At 45.2% G+C, this 19,563-nt stretch overlaps 1 protein-coding gene across 1 annotated transcript in view; it reads right to left on the bottom strand.

Annotated features, from left to right (window-relative positions):
• LOC608120 (protein FAM169B) overlaps window positions 1-19,563 on the bottom strand; it is an 87,573-nt gene that overhangs the window by 35,248 nt on the left and 32,762 nt on the right. The window contains exon 5 of the mRNA XM_038532720.1: window positions 3,748-3,833. Coding sequence (XP_038388648.1) covers window positions 3,748-3,833 — 86 coding nt within the window. The remainder of the gene's footprint in view (window positions 1-3,747; window positions 3,834-19,563) is intronic.

Raw genomic sequence — 19,563 nt, 5'->3', positions numbered from 1 at the left:
TGGGGACAGGGAACAGGTATGAAAACCCCCAGAGGGGAAAACAGTATTTGCAAATCAGATATGCAATGTACACAATAAGGACTGGCATCCAGAATATATGAAAAATTTTTACAGCTCAGCAGTTAAGAAGTCAAATAACCCAATCAAAAAGAAGGCCAAGGATTTTAACAGGTATTTTCCCAAAAGGGACATACAAATGGCCAATAAGTACATGAAAAAATGCTTAACCCCCTTAGCCATCAGAGAAATGCAGCTCAGGACTACAAGAGATAGCACTTCTCCCCCCAGTAGGATGGATAGCATTAAAAAAAAAAAAAAAAAAAAAAAAGACAGCTTTTCCATGAGGCCAGCGATGGATTGAAGCACCTCGGCCAAGCAGGCCAGGTGGTAGTGTCTGTGGGCCAGTCGCCGGGCTCTTCGAGGTGCAACAGAGTCTATGAAGTGAAGATGAATGAAGACTGTCCTGATGTTTTCCAGAAACCGCTCAGAGGATGGCTCTGATAAAACCACTAGGAGCACATCTGCATGTAATGAGCATACAGGTAGCTGCAGATGAATATTCTCGTCCACAACTATTGTGGTTAAAATTCTTCATTGCCTCAAAGGCATGCAATTGGAAGGAAAAACGAAGAATTGGTCAACAAGACATAAGTTGAAACAGATGATGAAAATTAGTATTTTATTTAACATTGATCATCTCACAGTAAGTTATGTAGAAAAATAAATGTTTGAATACTTGTAATTGCTGAGCAATAAAGTCTTATCTTTGTAATATATCAAATGTTTAAACATCTCCATTCTCATAATCACTAGTCAGACTTGTTTTTAACATACTTTAAGAACAGTATGTCATTGTCAATAACTAGCTCATTTGTAGATTGATCCCCTTTTGGAGGGCAGTTGGTTGGGGAGATATTCTAGTACCTCCAGTTCTCCATCCTTTCTTGCTTTAGGGGATTTCAGCAAACCAGGTAACAACCAGATAACCATGGAGGCCTCCCCTTCAGAACCTGCTATTATACCTAAAAAACAAGTATTTGGAATATCCTAAATACCTTAATGAACTATCCTTTACCAGTAGATTTCACCTGTGACCTAGAATTTGTTTAAAATTAAATCTTATTTTATTCTTAAAAAAAAAAAAGACAATAATAAGTATCAGAGAGGACATGGAGAGATGGAAGCCCTCAGATGTTACTAGTGGGGTGTTAAATGGTATGCCTGCTGTGGAAAACAGTTTGGCCGTTCCTCAACAAGTTATATAGTGAATTACCATTATGACTTGTAATTCTACTCCTGGGTATGTACCCAACAGAATTGAAAATACGTTTACTCACAAAAACTTGTACACAGATGTTCATGGTGAAAGACGCCTGGGTGGCTCAGCAGTTGAGCATCTGCCTTTGGCTCAGGGTGTGATCCTGGAGTCCCGGGATCAAGTCCCGCATCGGGCTCCCTGCATGGAGCCTGCTTCTCCTTCTGCCTATGTCTCTGCCTCTCTCTCTGTGTCTCTCATGAATAAATAAATAAATATCTTTAAAACAACAACAACAAAAAAAAACACAGGTGTTCATGGTGACATTATTCCACTAACAGATACACGGATAAACACACATGCTCTAACCATGCAGTGGGATACTATCCAATCCTAAAAAGCAATGGAATTCTGACACACTACAATGTGGATGATCCTTAAAGACATGCTCAGCGAGAGAAGCCGGACACAAAAGACTACATATTATCTGATTCTGGGAATGAGAAATGTCCAGGATAGACAAATTCACAGAGACAGAAAGTAGATTCCTTGTGAGGGTCTGGGGAAAGAGAAATGAGAGGTGACTGCTGATAGGTAAGGGGTTTCTTTTGGGGGATGCTGAAAACACTCTAGAATTCAATAGTGGTGACTGATGCACAACTCTGCAAATTCTGAAAATCACCAAATTGTATACTTTGAAAGGATGAAATTGACAGCATGTGTATTAGATTTCAATGAACTTGTGTGAAGGAAAAAAACAGAACAGAATTTGTTTTTTTTTAATTGTTTGATACAGGGGAAAAAACACAAGTTATCAATTCATTCTCTAAACCAAACCCAAAAGAATATTGATATTTCATTCAGTATTTACAGGTCCCAGTGAGGAAGATCAAGTGGAATTCCAGACAACTGTGGACAGAGCCATCATTTTAAGATTGCCAAGAAGAACTCCAATTCTATAGAATTAAGATAAATATGCCAATCAAATTAAAATGGGCAGACATGATGTAAATAGTCTAAATTCTTCACAAGTTATTACCTTTCTCCTCAGCCTCTGCCCTAGCCAAACGGCAAAGGAGAAGACACCATAGGGACTCTGAGGAGCTGCTGTGGCACTTGCCCTCACCCCTGCCATCCTCCTAGGTTTTGGCTTTAGAACTGTTCTATGAAGCCACAGCACATCAAAAACCTCCAGGCCTGATGCCAAAGAAACTGGAATTTGTGTCCAGTTAAGTCACTCACTAACTGTGTGGCTCAGCCTCAATTTCTTCATCTGCAAAAGAAATACCTTGAGGATTCTAAAAGCAGACAATCCCTGTAAGGAGTCTGAGGACATAGGCGAGTACCTAACATAGTGTCTGACTCAGAGTAAGTACCAATAAACATTACTTGAACATAATAAGCAGAATCTTCCTACCCGCTAGAGAGATGCTGGGGATTTAAATTTTAAAACTAAGACAAGAGGGATGCCTGGGTGGCTCAGGGATTAAGCGTCTGCCTTTGGCTCAGGGCGTAATCCTAGAGTCCTGGGATTGAGTCCCACATCGGGCTCCCTATGTGCAGCCTGCTTCTCCCTCTGCCTATGTCTCTGCCTCTCTGTGTGTGTCTCTCATGAATAAATAAAGTCTTTAAAAAATAAAATAAAATAAAACTAAGACAAGAGAGGACCCTCAGGAGAGTAAGAGAGATCTGCATATAGCCAGATGTCTGTTCCATAGGGCCATTTATTACTATTTTCCTTCCTGGCAGGGCATTCTAGATTGAATTGGGTCCCCCAGAAATATGCTGGAAATCCTAACACCCAGTACCTGTGAATGTGACTTATTTAGAAATAAGGGTCTCTGCAGATGATCAAGTGAAAATGAGGTCATTAGGGTGGTCCCTAATAATATGATTGGTGTCCATATAGAAAGGGGAATCTGGAGCCACCTGGGTGGTTCAGTGGTTGAGTGTTTGCCTTTGGCTCAGGACACGATCCCAGGGATCGAGCCCTGCATCAGGCTCCCCACCGGGAGCTTGCTTCTCCCTCTGCCTGTGTCTCTGCATATCTCTGTGTCTCTCATGAATAAATAAATAAAATCTTTAAAAAAGAAAGAAAGGGGGGATCTGGACAGAGACAGACACACCCACACCGAGGGAAGATGATGTGAAGACACAGGAAAAAGGCTATCTACAAGTCAAGGAATGCCTGAGGCCAGCAGCAGCCAAAACAGAGGCCGGGGACAGATTGTCCCTCATGACCCTCAGAAAGAACACTGATTCCACGCTTATAGTCTCAGGGACTGTGAGACAGTACAGTCTCATGTATTTCTCAATACATTTCTGTTGTTTCAGCCCCCCAACCCCTGCCCCCGGTGGTCTGTGAAACTCTGTTAGAGCAACACTAGAAAACTAATCCACCCGAGCAGGCTACTTTCAATTAGTAAATGCTAATAAGCTTAGTGACTTTAAAACCTGTTTTGCAATATCTATATAAATTTTCACCATCTCACCTTCATCAGACCTTCTCTTGCAGGATCAGAGGTTCTTAGCACATCTTCGGTGGGCCACCAGAACTCCTTTATGTAAACAGCCACCACTGAAGAGAAAGCCAAGAGAAAATGATGATGTGCCAGCAGCCACCCGGCCACCAGAGGGGCAATTTCAAAAGCATGCAACCACTCGCTGCGAAGGTGCAAACGACACAAGTCTGTGTTGGTGAAGCAGGTGGTATTGCTAGAGCTTAGTTCTTTGTCAGCACAGACCAGGACAGAGTGGCCACTCTGACCTGAAGGGGTCTTCACAGAAGTCTTCACAGGTGGCCCATGGCCACCTCCAAAACAAGATGTGTGTGTCCTGATGCTATAGGGCAAAAAATGCTACACACCAACACTGACAAATTTGATGGAAAAAAATTACATTGTTTTCTCAAGAAATCCAATTATGTGCCACAACTCAGAACTCCCCACTTAGTCAATCCAACATTATCAAAGGGCATTGAGCACAGAATCTTTTTTTTTTTTAAAGATTTTATTTATTTATTTGACAGAGAGAGCACAAGCAGGGGTATCAAGAGGGAGAGGGAGAAGTAGACCCTCCATGGAGCAGGGAGCCCAACGATGCAGAGCTTGTTCCCAGGACCCCAGGATCACGACTTGAGCTGAAGGCAGATGCTTAACCTGCTGAGCCACCCAAGTAGTAGTAGTAGTAGTACTCCTCCCCCTCCTCCTCCTCCTCCTCCTCCTCTTCTTCTTCTTTCTTCCTCTTCCTCTTCTTCTTCTTCTTAAGATTTTATTTATTATTCATGAAAGACACAGAGAGCGAGAGAGGCAGAGATACAGGCAGAGGGAGAAGGAAGCTCCATGCAGGGAGCCGGATGTAGGACTCGATCCCGGCACTCGGGGATCACGCCCTGGGCTGAAGGCAGATGCTCAGCCGCTGAGCCACCCAGGTGTCCCTTCTTTTTTCTTTTTTTTTTTTTTTTAAGATTTTATTTGAGAGAGAGAACAAGCATAAGCAGGGGGAGGGGCAGAGGGAGAGAGAGAAGCAGACTCCCCGCTGATCTGGGAGCCTGATACGGGACTCCATCCCAGGGCCCTGAGATCATAAAATGAGCTGAAGGCAGATGTTAAACTGACTGAACCACCCAGCTCGCCCCTCGAGCACAGAATCTTCTTATCGCCCTCAGCCCTGGGCCTGGCAATGACTTCTTTTCCGTGATTTTTTTTTCCCTTCTCACAGTGAAACTGTCACCTGCGTTTTTCTGAGGAGGACACCAACACTCTGAGAGGTAAAGTAGCTTGAAGGCAGCCAGCTAGAGCCACTGGACTCCCAAGTGCAGTGCTCTCTAGCAGAAGCCAGAAATGAGTCACTTGTTAGGAAATGGGGCAAATCATGCAGGGGTGGTAGGAATGCCTTTGAATAAGGAAGCTCCAGGGCTGATTCTGCAGGAGAAAGAAGAGACATCTCTTCTCCCCCAACTCTTGCCCTACCCCACTCTAGATAGTCCCCAAGGCCTATGGATTCTGTCCTATTATAGAGATGACCTCTACAACTCCTCATCAGAGTTGTCCAAACCTACCACCTGAGATGGCTGACAAGTTCTGATGAGGACTGGGTGTGAAACACCCACCACAGGGCCCAGTGTGTCAAACGTGCTTGGTGACAGCTGACAAATGTCAGTTCTCCCTCCTCCCTACCACTGCCACTAAATCAATTAATTCCACCTGCTGCCTCATAATGGACTCCATCCCCTGGTCCCCAGCTCCACATGCCAGCAGGGTCCAGGCCACCATCCACAGAAGACTGTGACAGTGCTCACCTGGTCCCCTGCCTCAGTCTCCCCTCCTGATCCATCCCTACTGAGTGGCCACTCCAAAGACAAATCTAATCATGGCCTCTGTCTCTTGCCTCTCAGCTGGACAACCCTCCTTTCCTTGATTAACCAAAGTTACTTTGGTTGTTTTCTGTTTTGTTTTGTTTTTTTAAATTAAGATCATTTTTTACAGCAAGTTTAGGTTCGCAGCAAAATTGAGAGGAAGGTACAGAGACCTCCCATTGCCCACACATATGTATAGTGTCCCCCACTGTCAACATCTGCACCGAGTGGGAATGTTTGAACAAGTGACAAACCTACAATGATACATCATAGTCACCAGAGCCATAATTTACACTAGGGTTCACTCTTGTTATACATTGTACATTTGTTTGCACAAATGTGTAATGACATGCATCTATTATTATGGTATCATACAGAGTATTCTCACTGCCCTAAAAATTCTCTGGTCTCCATCTATTAACACCTTCCTCCCATCCCCATTCCACCCTTGGCAACTACTGATTTTTTTTTTTTTTTTTTTTTTTTTTTTTACTGTTTCTATACTTTTGTGTGTGTCTCTCTCTACTTTTGCCTTTTCCAGTAGTCACTTAATTGGAATCATACAGTATGTAGCCCTTTCCAGATTGGCCCCTTTCACTTGGTAATATGCCTTTAAGTTTCCCCCTTATCTTTTCATGGCTAGAGATCTCAAAAATCTTTTTAGCACTGAATAATATTCCATTGTCTGGATGTACTACAGTTTCTCCTCTGGTATCTTTTATAAAATTGCCATTTTTATACCAGCGTCTCCAGGCGTCTGAGCCTGACGGGTCCAGAAACCATACAATAAAAAGAGGCACCTTCCCAGTCAAATCTTTTTAGCTGAAGATGTATAGGAAAATAACATGGAATAGAAAACAAAAGTCATTTGAACATTAATATTAGGCTCAATATTTTGACACCAATTTTGTGGGCCAATCAGGTTAAGCTTACTACCACTTTCTTCCCAATTTCTGTCTGCTCTTTGAGGAACTCTAGTAGAAAACTATGGGAAGGGGCACCTGGGTGGCTCAGTGATTGAGCGTCTGCCTTTGACTCAGGTCATGATCTTGGAGTCCCGGGATTGAGTCCCACATCAGGCTCCCTGCATAGAGCCTGCTTCTCCTTCTTCCTGTGTATCTGCCTCTCTCTATCTGTGTCTCTCATGAATAAATAAATAAAATCTTGAAAGAAAAGAAAAGAAAGAAAGAAAACTCTGGAAAGCCCAGGTTACGATATTAGTCAGTTATTAAGCATTAACTCTGCCCAACCAACCCCTCCTCCCCAAAGACCAATAGCATCTAATTCACTATGTCATTTTCCTATCATCGGTGAATTACATCATCAACAATAGTTCCAAAATTGATTGAGCTGGCTGAGAGAGAAGGGCCAATTAAATGCTTGACACCTGCCTTCATTTATTCAATTAAATTCATGTTCAAAATGGCACCTACTAGAACTTACAGGAGGTTTATAAAGCCATAAGGATTATTTTCCTGCTTAACAAGGTGAATCAATAAAAGATGTTTCATTTACTAATACAGTATATTACTGTAATACAGATGTTCAATTTGCTAAGACAGTTTCAAACAGGACACGTGTTATGATTTGGCATTTGTGTGGTGCCTTGCAAGCTTCACGGTGTACTGAGGAGCATTAATTAGTCACACCAGTTGTCACAAAATAGATTGAACTGTTTTTTTCAAAACACATCTTAAGCTGCTAAGGATACATAAAATGAAGGTGAAGTCCAATCAAATTTAACAGGCCTAAAATAAATTGTCCTCCAAACCAACTCCTAAAAAAAACAGAATCAGCCTTCTGGAAACTAGCAGCTTTTGATCAGAGAAGCATAATACCTCGTCAAGAGGAAACAGCAGGACAGAATGGTGGCAGAGCCCCGGGAGAGAGACTGTATCCAGCTCAGCAAGGACAAAGGACAGATCCTGGGGTCTGACAGGCACTGAAGAGCCAGCCTCAGGGCATCACTTAAGACCCTGAAGCCAGCAAGTGCCAAGGGTTAGAAAGCGGAAGCCACACATCTGTGGTTTTAAAAGAAAACATCATCAGTCTCCTCTAGGCTGTCTCCCATCTAGGGCCTGAGCAGAGACTGGATACTCGCAGAAAGCTGTCCAGTGGTGACAACAATCAACAGGGCCTTGTGAGTTAAAGGCCAGCCTTGCTGCATGAATTTAATTTCCCTGCCCCACTGAGTGACAGGCGATGTAGACCACAAAGAAATGCCAGTAATGAATTCTGTTCTGTGACACTCCAAGGTTTCCCAAACAACTTAAGACAGGGAGGTCCCTACGGCTGACTCCCAGTGGCCTGGCTTCATGGAAGCTCAGCATGATCAACTGTATTCAACTACCCATGGCCGAGTTCCTAAACACATGAATAGTGCTGTCTGTCCTGGGCCCTCAGTGGCTGAGGAATAAGTCCCCATCCTTGCCATTGGGAGTTCACAGCCTGCAAAGGAAGAGAATGAGCAGTAAACAAGCTGCTCCAGTACAGGCCAGTGCATTAAAGGTACTGGACTCAAGATAGGAGCCAACGTGTCACCAGGACCCAGAGGAAAGAGGCAATTCTGTGGAGGGGTGTTGGGAAAACATCCCCTAGGATTTCAGACAGCTTGGGTTCTAGATCAATGGGTAAGGTTTCAACAGGCAGAGACAATAGGCAAGGGCGCTACAGGCAAGGTAACCTGTAAGCAGAAGCACAGAATCCTACAAGTCCAAGGCCACACTCAGGGCATCTCAAACAGCAAGAATAGCTAGAATGAGACCAAACAATGGAAAGATAGGGCTGCAAACATTGATTACAGCAAGTTTTCAGAACACAAAGCTAATATACAAAAACCAACTGCTTTCCCATATACCAGCAATGAGTAAGTGGAATTTGAAATTAAAAACACAAAACCATTTACATCAGCACCCCAAATAATGAAATATTAGGCATAAATCTAACAAAATATCTACAAGATCTATGAGGAAAATTACAAAACACTGAAAAACAAAATCAAAGGACTAAATAATGAGATATTGTATGCTCACGGATAAGACTCAATATTGTCATCATGTCAGTTCTTCCCAATTTGATCTATTGATTCAGTGCAATCCCAATCAAAATACCAACAAGTTATTTTGTGCATATAAACACACTGATTCTACAGTTTATATAGAGAGGCAAAAGACCCACAATAGCCAACACGAGACTGAAGGAGAACAAATTTGAAGGAAAGACACTATTCAATGTCAAGACTTACTATAAAGCTACAGTAATGAAGACAGTGTGGTTTAGCGAAAGAAGAGACAAAAAGATCAATGGAACAGAACGGAAAGCCCATAAATATAGTCAACTGATCTTTGATAAAGGAGCAAAGGCAATACAATGAAACAAAGTCTTTCCAACATATGTTGCTGGAACAACTGGACATCCACACACATAAAAATGAAGCTAGACACAGACCACTCACCCTTCACAAACACCATCTCAACAAACTCTAAGCTTCATTCATTTACCAATCTCTAACAGACTTTACTGCTAGCAGAAAGCAAGAGGACATGAAATATTTAGATACAGCCCTATGCACCTGTGTAGGAAAAAGACAGACTTCAGAACCAGATGGGGTTCAAATTCTGGCTTCTCGAATTACTAGTTATGTGACCTTAAACCCCACCCCCCAGACTTAAGTCCCCCACTGTCAAGTGGAGACCACAACATCCTATCACCTGTCACTATGCAGGTTAGGTCAAAGAGTTCACCTCACCAAACTGCCTTTCCTAAGATGTTTGAAGCTTGTCAGTGTCAGTTTGCAGAAACTTCCTCCACTTCTCCAATTGGTGCTCTGGGATTTCGAAGAAGTATGAAAAGCCCTTTGTTACTTGTTGGCTTTTGTCAGTGAGACAATGGAAATTGCTTCATAACACTCCCGTTTCTTCCTGGGAACTCCCAAACTTTCTGCTCTGGTTTGCACGGAAATGTCTGTCTTTCTTTCCCCAGCTTGACCACTGCTATCCTGTCTGCTCCCTCAAGTGGAGATAAGTTTCTACCCACCACATCTTCTCATGACTGCTCCTTTTTCTATCAGAGTGTTAAGCTGACCACTATGTCCCTCACTTTTTCCTTCCAAGGCTGTGGCACGCACCATGCTTGATCAAGACACACACTTTAACCAACCCCGTACCTCCCAACAAAATTTGCTTTTAATTGTATTTATTTATTCATGAGAGACACAGAGAGAGGGGCAGAGACACAGGCAGAGGGAGAAGCAGGTTCCCTGCAGGGAGCCTGATGCAGGACTTGATTCCAGGACCCCAGGATCACGACTTGAGCCAAAGGCAGATGTTCAACCACTGAACAGGTGCCCCCAACAAAATTTTTAAACCTTTCATCTTGTCTACTCAGATTTATTAAAGGAAATAAATTATTTTTTTATTTAAATATGCTTTTTATAATGAAGATACAAAACAATCATTGTTAAGAAGCTGACATGAGGGCAGCCCTGGTGGCTCAGCAGTTTGGTGCCACCTTCAGCCTGGGGTGTGATCCTGGAGACCCGGGATTGAGTCCCATGTCGGGCTCCCTGTATGGAGCCTGCTTCTCCCTCTGCCTGTGTCTCTGCCTCTCTCTCTCTCTCCCTCTCTGTGTCTATCATGAATGAATAAATAAAAAATCTTAAAAAAAAAAAAAAGAAGCTGACATGATTTTTCCATAGCACAGGTCAGGGAGAGCTGCTTATCACCTGTCACCTTGGGAGGATGGGCTATGACCAAGGGGAGCTTCCCCGAGAAGGATTTTGAGGCCACATTCCCATTCAGCAAGGAGGAAGGAGCACTGTGATGGATTAGCAACATCCTGGAGGACAACACTGGCACCTGTGGTTGTGCATGCCATCCCTCCTCGTCTGCTCCAGCACAACCAGCAGGGCACGCCCAAGTGGTACATGGACTCCCACAAAGGTCACAATTCTGAAGCACATGCCATTCACTGAACCCACGTGTTGAGTCGCTGTTACCTGCAAAGCACATAATAAATCCACTCAAGGAATCAAATTTAGACTCTGGCTTAAACATTGACAACTCAAAAGGAAGAGACATTGCCTGGGACACGAAGCAGAATAAAGTAAAATCAGGTCAAGGCTGTTTGCTGCGGGACAGCAGAGAGGAAGAAGCAGGCATTCCCCCTGAGGGGCCGGGTGAGTCTTCCATAGAAGGTACCTGAGGCAGGAAAGGGGACTCCAGGTGGGGTAAGTGACAGAGCCTCAGAGATGTGAGAGCACACAGCATGCTAGGCAAGGACAGGAACTGTAGCGCCCCATGGCTGAATGTGTAGGGAGCAGGGAGGAGGCCAGTCAGGGAGGACTCTAGGACCAGATGCACTCTGTAGACCACCGCCAGCCACCATGCTTTGGAGAAACAAGGGACATGATCCAGTTGCAGCTTGAAAACAATAACACTTACCACAACCACAGGTGCAAGCACTCACCTCTCATCTGGCACAACACCAAGGGCAGCATCTAAGTTCATGCTTGCCACAGCTGACTCTTGTGTTCCAAGTGAGGCTCAGAGGAGCTGAGAAATCTGCTCACCGTCCTGTGCCTATAAACAGCAGCACTAGGACTGGATGTGAATTGGGTCCTACTGGTTCCAGAGGCTCCATGCCCCCTCCAGGTGAAGGAATGGACAGAGAGCCAAGAGGACAGGGCCAGGGAGAGGAGAGGAGGCATGAAAGGAGATGGAGTCAGAAAGAGAGAAATGAAAGGTGAGGAATAGACAAGCCAAGACATTGTGACAAGAATAGAGAGACCAGAGGCACCTGGTCTTTGGCTCAGGTCGTGATCCTGGGGTCTTGAGATCGAGTCCCTTATCGGGCTCCCTGCAGGAGCCTGCTTCTCCCCCTGCCTTGTCTCTGCCTCTCTCTGTGTTTCTCAGGAACAAATAAATAAGATCTTAAAAAACAAAAACAAAAACAAAAAGAATGGAGAGACCAGCACCGAAAAACCTTACCATAGTGGATACTTTAGGATTTCATTTGGCACTTCGGGATGGGAAAGGGTCTGCCGTTCATTCAGCACTGACAAGTGCCAGGCACCGTACTTGGCACCAGCAGGGCCAACACAGGTGACCAGGCCATGACCACACACACCATGACCAGCACCTCCAAGACATGAGCAGCAATCATGCACCCACTTGGGGGCTATATAGTCATCCATTTGGGCTGCTATGAGAAAAAATCATAGACCCGCATAGGCTTTTGAACAGCAGAAACATATTTCTCACAGTTCTGGAAGTCTGAGATCAGGGTGTTGCAGGAGCAGGTCGTGGTGAGAGCCCGCTTCCAGGTTACAGACTGTTCACCTCTCTTGGTGTGTCCTCATGTCGCAGAAGGGGCAAGGGAGCCTTCTGGGGTCTCTTTGGTAAGGGCACTGATTCCCATTCATGAGGATGGAGCATCTCCCCAAAATCCCACTTCTTAATGTTATCACATTGGGGTTTAGATTTCAACAGATGAATTTACAGCAGGGGGGACACAAACATTCAGACCACTACAGTCTTTCTGGAAGGCTGGGGCAGAGAGCTAGTAAAAGGCCTGAGCCAGACTAGGCTTTACAGCTGTGGGCTGTGAGGACCAGGCTTGAGTTATGAGCTTCATAAGAAGTCTCTGGAAGAGTCTGACCAATGAGAGACTTGATCACAGTGGTGTTTTAGAAAGAGAACAGCTGGGTTATGCCCAGGTAGGAGGAATTAGTCCTTTTGAAGTTAAAAAGGAGAAGCATGCTGGAAAGGCTACACCTTCAGCCTTGGGGCACTACAGTTCCTGTCCTTGCCCAGTGAGAAGGATCTCACTGAGTGTAGTGAGTGGTTTCAGGTGAGGCTGGAGGCAGGGAGGACAACGGGAGGCTGCGGTGATCCAGGCGAGAAGTGAGCAGAGCTGACAGCAGCAGTGTCCTGCTGGTGTGGAGGGGTGTGGAGGGAGATGCCCAGGGGAGATTAAACACTCCTGGGACTCCGACTGGTCTAAGGCAGAAGATGCAGGGGAGGCTTGGGTGACAGCCAGCTCTCAAGCCTGAGTGAAAGACACAGGTGCTTTCACCAGGCAGTAGTGAAGACAAAGCGATGGAGACGTGAAAGTCTCAGTTTTGAAATGCCTGTTAGAGACAGCAAGGTCAGGGCAGCCAGCAGGCAGCTGGAGACGCAGCCCACAGCTGAGCAGAGATGCAGAGCAGGTCCCTGCCCCCATAGCATCCTGGGAACCGTGGCAGAAGGGTTTACACACACTCGTCTTACCTCCTCACACTGACCGCAAGTTGTTCATGTCCTGGTCCCTGGTCTACACTTCTTTGATCACAACGGAAAGGGCTTTAAGGCCCCCCCCACCACTGCCCACCCCCTGCCCCACCTTGATGGCTCCCCTGGAGTCTAAGCTGCCATCAATTGCCCCGTTACAAATCTAAGAAATAAGCAGTTCCGCCAAAAAAGGGCATAGTTAAACCAAAGTGACAGGCCATCTTCCCAAAAGCAAAATACACATAGGGGGAAAAAAAAGAACGCTGAAAAGTTCTGGCAGAGGACAGCACATAAACACATTCCAAGGCATTGCATGACTTTTATGCAACATTGACCAAGCCGGTCAATAATTTAAGGGGAGGGGAAAAAATCCGCAAGTTGACATAGCAACTGTCACATCGCATTACTCGGGCTACCATTCCCATACAGATGTCTTCCTTAAAGGAAAACACTTCCCCAGATGCCCCATGAACTTGGGCGCCTCTCTGCCATGGAGAGAGAAACATCTGGTTTGCAGCAGATTTGCAACAGCCTCCCTGTGGTTCTCAGGCCTTTCTTGCCTTAAGCACTTTTGTTTTCATGCATCTAGATCTTAACTTAAGGAAGAGGGACAAGATGGGGTGCCTAGATCCTGGACTGCGGGGTGGTGGGGCAGAAAGAAACCCTCATCAAAGCTAGTCCATCTAGAAAGGGAATCTTAAAGCCCCAGGCTGGACCAGGGCAAGCACGGAGAGTTTTTCAGGACTCCGGGAAGCAGAGAGAGGTGCAGACAGCCCAAAGGGCACTGGTAAAACCCTCGGATGCCTCACAGATGCACCCCCACCCCCAGACAATGGCTCCATCTTTGGCACTAGAAATATTTTCCTTGGACCTTCCCTGTTTTGCAAATACCATTCGTCCCTTGGTAAGAATGACATGTCTTTGTTTGCGAGATGCTGTTTTCCCCTATGCTTAAGTCCAACTCACAGTAAGTGCCATAAATTAACAGGGAATAAAGAAGAAAATCCCAAATAATAGCCAACATGTGTTCCCCAAACGCAACGCTGTCACTGTGAATAGCTCTTCAATCTGCACCCGTCACTGCTCAAGGGAAACAGAGCCCTCCATTTCTAGCACGGAGATCCTCTAGCTTAAGTGAACTTGGGTCCCACTGAGCCAGGGATGGGGTCAGGGGAGTCATCTTCACTGCCGGGAAGAGCAGGTGCATTCCTGGCCAGAACTCTTCTCCCCCAAACTGTTAAAACCACTTCAGTGGGACTCCACCCATGTGGAAGATGGGAGGAGGAACCCAACCTGGGCCAACGTTTACCTCTGCAATACCCAGAAAAGCACAGGCTCAAACACCAAGATCCAATGTCCACATGATCAGAAGAAGCTGCAATAATAGGGTGCCTGCTAACCAGGTGGTCCCTGGACACATGGTTTCATGAGCTTGTGGGGACACCACGTTTCAAAGCCAGAAAAACTGCAATTAAATAAATAAAATCTTTTTAAAAAAGAAAGTAGGACGCCTGGGTGGCTCAGTGGTTGAGCATCTGTCTTTGGCTCAGGGCGTGATCCCGGGGTCCTGGGATTGAGTCCCGCGTCAGGTTCCCTGTGGGGAGCCTTCTTCTCCCTCCGCCTGTGTCTCTGCCTCTCTCTCTGTGTCCCCTATGAATAAATGAATAAAATCTTTAAAATTAAAAAAAAGGGATGCCTGGGTGGTTCAGCAGTTGAGCGTCTGCCTTCGGCCCAGGATGTGATCCTGGAGTTCTGGAATTGAGTCTCACGTCGGGCTCCCTGCATGGAGCCTGCTTCTCCCTCTGCCTGTGTCTCTGCCTCTCTCTCTGTGTCTCTCATGAACAAATAAATAAAATATTTTAAAAAACAAAAATTAAAAATTAAAAATTAAATTAAAAAAAAAAAACCTGCAACTACTCCTCCTCATGATGAAATTCAGAGTTTACCAGGCCTACAAGCCTCTCCTCCACCCCTGCCTTAGTAGCCTAGCCTGCTTTTTACTGGGTATACAGAAACCATTTCATTGGGTCAGACTGACAGGCTCATCCTGCTCAGTAGAGCTGTGTTTAAGCCCCATTCATCTCCCCACCCCAACACCAGGAGGTCAGGCCTTTCCCTTTAAGGCACACTTAGGACTTGGAGCTGCCCTAGCGGTGTCCCTTTCTGGGGGTCAGAAATTCATGGCATCCTTCCGCCACCACATTCCCTTCCGGCCTTCTGACCTTGACCCCTCCCCAGAAAGCTGGACAGAGCGCTCAGGGTGAGGAGCATCCCAGGTAGGGTTCCCCAATCCTGAAGCCCCCTGGGCAGCTCAGGGGCACACCCCCCACGCCCGACCACCCCACCCACCTGCCCTGAACGCAGCCCAGCGTCGGCTTGGACTGGACTCGGGCCTGGCGTGTCGCAATCCCACCCGGCCCATGACAGCCACTGGGAAGGCGGGCTCCGCGGCGGTTCCAATTTCATCCGAGTGTTTGCCTTGGCTCTTGCTACCGCTGCAGGCCTAGAATGGGCATGCTTTTCCAGGAAAAAATCATCATTTTTTGATCCCCTGCTTGTTTTTCTCAGGGTGCACATGACATGCAATCACCAAAAACTGTAAATAAATTAGCAGCAATTTGAAGGATGAGTGTTATGCTTGGTCACAAAACGTCCTGGAAGCGAGCTAGGGGGATAGATGTTCTAATCAGAGAAGTCAACATGTGGTGAAGACTGCAAACAATCTCTACTCCGGCTGCCTTCTCTGGAAGTATCTTGCTTTCCTATCAGCCTTGCCGCCTCCCCTGCACAATCTGTCTGCCCTGCATGGGAAGCTGACAAGAATTCACCCAACAGGGTCTGGGAAGAGCCCTCACCTCAAAGAGCTGACCATCCCTCGAAGAAGACCAGCCACAGGAAATGACTGGAGAGACCAACAGCCACAGGTGACCAACTACAAAGTGATGTGCCCCTCCCTGAAGATGTGCCCAGGCCCCAGGGCCCCACCCAAGCCCCTCTGTCTGATTTGAGGTCCCACAGACCCTTCAGAGCTCAGCTTACCCTCACCCCAAATTTTTCCTTCCAAGTCACCCAGCACTGTTGGTACCACCACCAAGCCCAGCTGAAACCCAAGCCTTCCCCAGCCCTTCCTCCCCGCACCTGCTATCCACCCCCAATCCTGTGTCACTCCCACTGTTTGTCCAACCAGTACCCTCCCCACCAGACAAGCCCTCGGCCCTAACCACCTCCTGAGGGTTTGTTAGCTTGTCTTTCTATTCATCCTCCCTCTGGGCATGCAGAAGGCATTCTGCAAAGGGCTGAAGATCTGAACAGGACCCATGTCTCCAGCCCCAGAACCTACTCACCCTGCAGAGCATCACTAGGCATCTTTCTAACTGCCCTCAGCATGGCCTCCTTGCAGCCAAGGGCCAGGGGCATCATGAGAAGGTTCTGAGAAAGACACATCAAAATATTCAAAGAAGGGGACTGGTGTGAGGGGAGCCTGGGTGTTCAGTCAGTTAAGCATCTGCCTTCGGCTCAGGTCACGATCCTGGCTCCTAGGATCAAGCCCTGCATCAGACTCTTGGTTCAGCAGGGAGTCTGCTTCTCCCTCTCCATCTGCCCTCTCCCCAGTCTGCTTTCTCTTATGTATGTATGTATGTATATATGTATTAAAAGAAGGGACTGGTGTGAGTCATGGCCAGACTCTCCAAGATGTGGAACTGCAGGGAGTGCATGATGGGGACCATCTTCCAGGTCCCCTGTGCCTCTGCAGGCACTCCATCAGGTACAGAGCCCCTAGCCCTGCAGGGCAGAGGAGCAGCCTGTATGGCCACTGCATGACTACCAATGAGCGCAAATGCTGGAGAGAGAGCCAGAGATCCCAGGAAATAGACAGTGGAAAACCCCTGCCCCCTATTTTGACCAGACTGCCATTTCCCTACCAAGAACCAGGGTTGGTCCCTCCCCACACCCAGCAAGACCCAAAAGACCCCTTATTCTGGAAACTTCTGTAGCACTCTGGCATCGGTTCTTCTTCATTTGATGCAATTATAAATTGCTGCTTTTAATCAGCCTCTGGACATTCTTTACCATCCACACTGATCATCTGACCACTAGGTTTTATATGAAAAAAAAAAAATTTGAACAGATCATTGTCAGAAAAAGTGCTGGAAAAAAAAAAAAAAAAAAAAAAAAAACCTGGCAAGTTTCCTAACATGGAGAATAGGTAGAGATCACCTAGGAAAACTACATATGTGGCTCAGGAGCTTGCAGAGAGACCTTCCAATAGAAAGGATCAGATGTTAAAAGAATAAGTGTGGGGGTGGGGGGCACTTGGGTGGTTCCATGGTTGAGCATGTGCTTTCAGCTCAGGTCGTGATCCCAAATCAGTGGTCCCAAGTCCCACATCAGCCTCCCTGAGGTAAGCCTGCTTCTCCCTCTGCCTATGTCTCTGCCTCTCTCTCTCTCTCTCTTTGTGTCTCTCATGAATAAATAAATAAAATCTTTAAAAATAAATAAAAAGAATGAGTGGAGAGATGGGAGCCCCCTCATAACAAAGGCCAGGCCCCCAGGCCCAGCACAATCCTTTAAGATCACATGGGAAAGGCTGGAGCACTGAGTAAGTCTGGGCTGGCTGGGAAAACATTCAAGAAAATAGAATGAGCAGCCAGAGGAGACTGGCTCAACTCGGAGGGGAGAACGTGGAGGGAGGAACACACCTTAGCCAGATGCTCTAAGTCACAGAGGACCATCTTCACTGTTAAAGTGGAATGTCACCAAATTAGGAGCAAGGTTGGCCACTGGAAATAGTGGAATGGCAAGAGGGGTTCATGAGCTACTTTTGGAGAAGCTCAAGTCTCTAGACACAGTGAATTTATGTCCCAGGGGCCAGAAAGTCCTGTGAATGTGATTCTGAAGCTATAACCCTTCATCTCGGAGAGCATGGGAGGTCAGAAGTGGACCAAAAAAAAAACCCAAAAATGAACCAGTGCTATCCTAGTGTGTTAGGGGAAGATGGAGATCTTGGAACCTATCCCTGGTTCCCTGAACATCCCCTCTTCATGACAGTCTAGGGTGAATTATAAAAGATGGTCCATAAGGACCCCAGAAAACAAAGATGGGATTTAAAATCAGCATGGATTCACCAAGACCAAAGAAGATACACTGGCCTCACTCCCTTTTCTGACAAGTGTTCCAGGCTAGTGTTAGAAAATAATTAAACATATGTAATGTTAATTTCACTAGCCAGATTTCCCTCCATTCTTAATCTCGGGCATGCATTTCATAAAAGCTCTTTAAATACCCTTGTGGATGAACCAGAAATGTATGCTAAATAATGGGATGAGTGTATGTTCAGTGGTATGATAACTGCATGAATTTTAAAAACCAGCATTTCCAGGGGCACCTGGGTGGCTCAGTCAGGTAAGCAGCCTACTTTTGACCTCAGATCTTGTCTTGATCTCAGGGTTGTAAGTTCAAGGCCCACAGTGGGCTCCACACTGGGTGTGGAGCCTACTTAAAAAAAAAAAAAAACAGTATTTTTTTAATTACTTGGATTAAAAACTAAAGAATGCACACCTTTAGGGGCACCTGGCTGGCTCAGTCAGTGAAACATGAGACTCTTGATCTTGGGTTCGTGAGTTCAAGCCCCACATGGGGGGGGGGGGGGAGAGAGAGAGAGAGAGAAAGAAGAAAAGAAGAAAGAAAGAAAGAAAGAAAGAAAGAAAAGAAAAGAAAAGAAAAGAAAAGAAAAGAAAAGAAAAGAAAAGAAAAGAAAAGAAAAGAAAAGAAAAGAAAAGAAAAGAAAAGAAAAGAAAGAAGCTTAAAATAAGAAAAGAAAGAATGCACCACTTCAGAAAGTAAAATACCTTCTGAAGAAGAGTCTGACTGGATACAAGGACTTCCTCTTCCAACAAGCAAAGTTTTCTTAGATATGACACCAAAAGCACAAGCAACCAAACATAGATAAACTGAGCATAATAAAAATGTTAAAACTTTTGGGCATCAAAGGACAGCATCAAGAAAGTAAAAAGACAACCCACAAAATAGAAGAAAATTTTTGCAAATCATATATCTAGTAAGGATCTTGTATCTAGAATATATAAAGAATTCTTACAATTCAAAAACAAGAACGCAAATAATCCAATGTAAAAATCAGGCAGAGTCTGAATAGATACAGTTGTCCAAAGAAGACATAAAAATGTCCAGTAAACACTTGAAAAGATGTTCAACATCATTAGTCATCAGGGAACTGCAAATCAAAACTACAGTGAGTCTAAAAAATAAAAATAAACATAAAATAAATAAATAAAATTTTTTAAAAACCACAATGACTCCTTGACATTGGTCTCGGCAATGATTTTTTTTTTTTTTTTGAGATGTGACACCAAAAGCAAAGGCAACAAAAGCAAAATAAACAAGTGGGATTTCATCAAATTGAAAAGCAAAGCCTCTACACAGCAAAGAAAACCATCAACAAAATGAAAAGGCAACCTACTAAATAGAAAACATCTGCAAATCATATATTTGATAAAGGGTTACTATTCAAAATATATAAAGAACTCCTACAACTCCACAGCAAAACAAACAATCCTATCACAAAATGGGCAGAGGATCTGTGTGATACTGTGACTTATGATAAGGAATATATATATAGTTGATCTTCATCCCCCATTTCTGGCAGAGCTCCTAAAACCATTGCA

Source organism: Canis lupus, chromosome 3, assembly GCF_011100685.1.
Source record: "Canis lupus familiaris isolate Mischka breed German Shepherd chromosome 3, alternate assembly UU_Cfam_GSD_1.0, whole genome shotgun sequence".
Classification (NCBI taxonomy): domain Eukaryota; kingdom Metazoa; phylum Chordata; class Mammalia; order Carnivora; family Canidae; genus Canis; species Canis lupus.
Note: the sequence above shows the minus strand (reverse complement) of the source record. Positions and strands in the feature narration are given on the sequence as shown.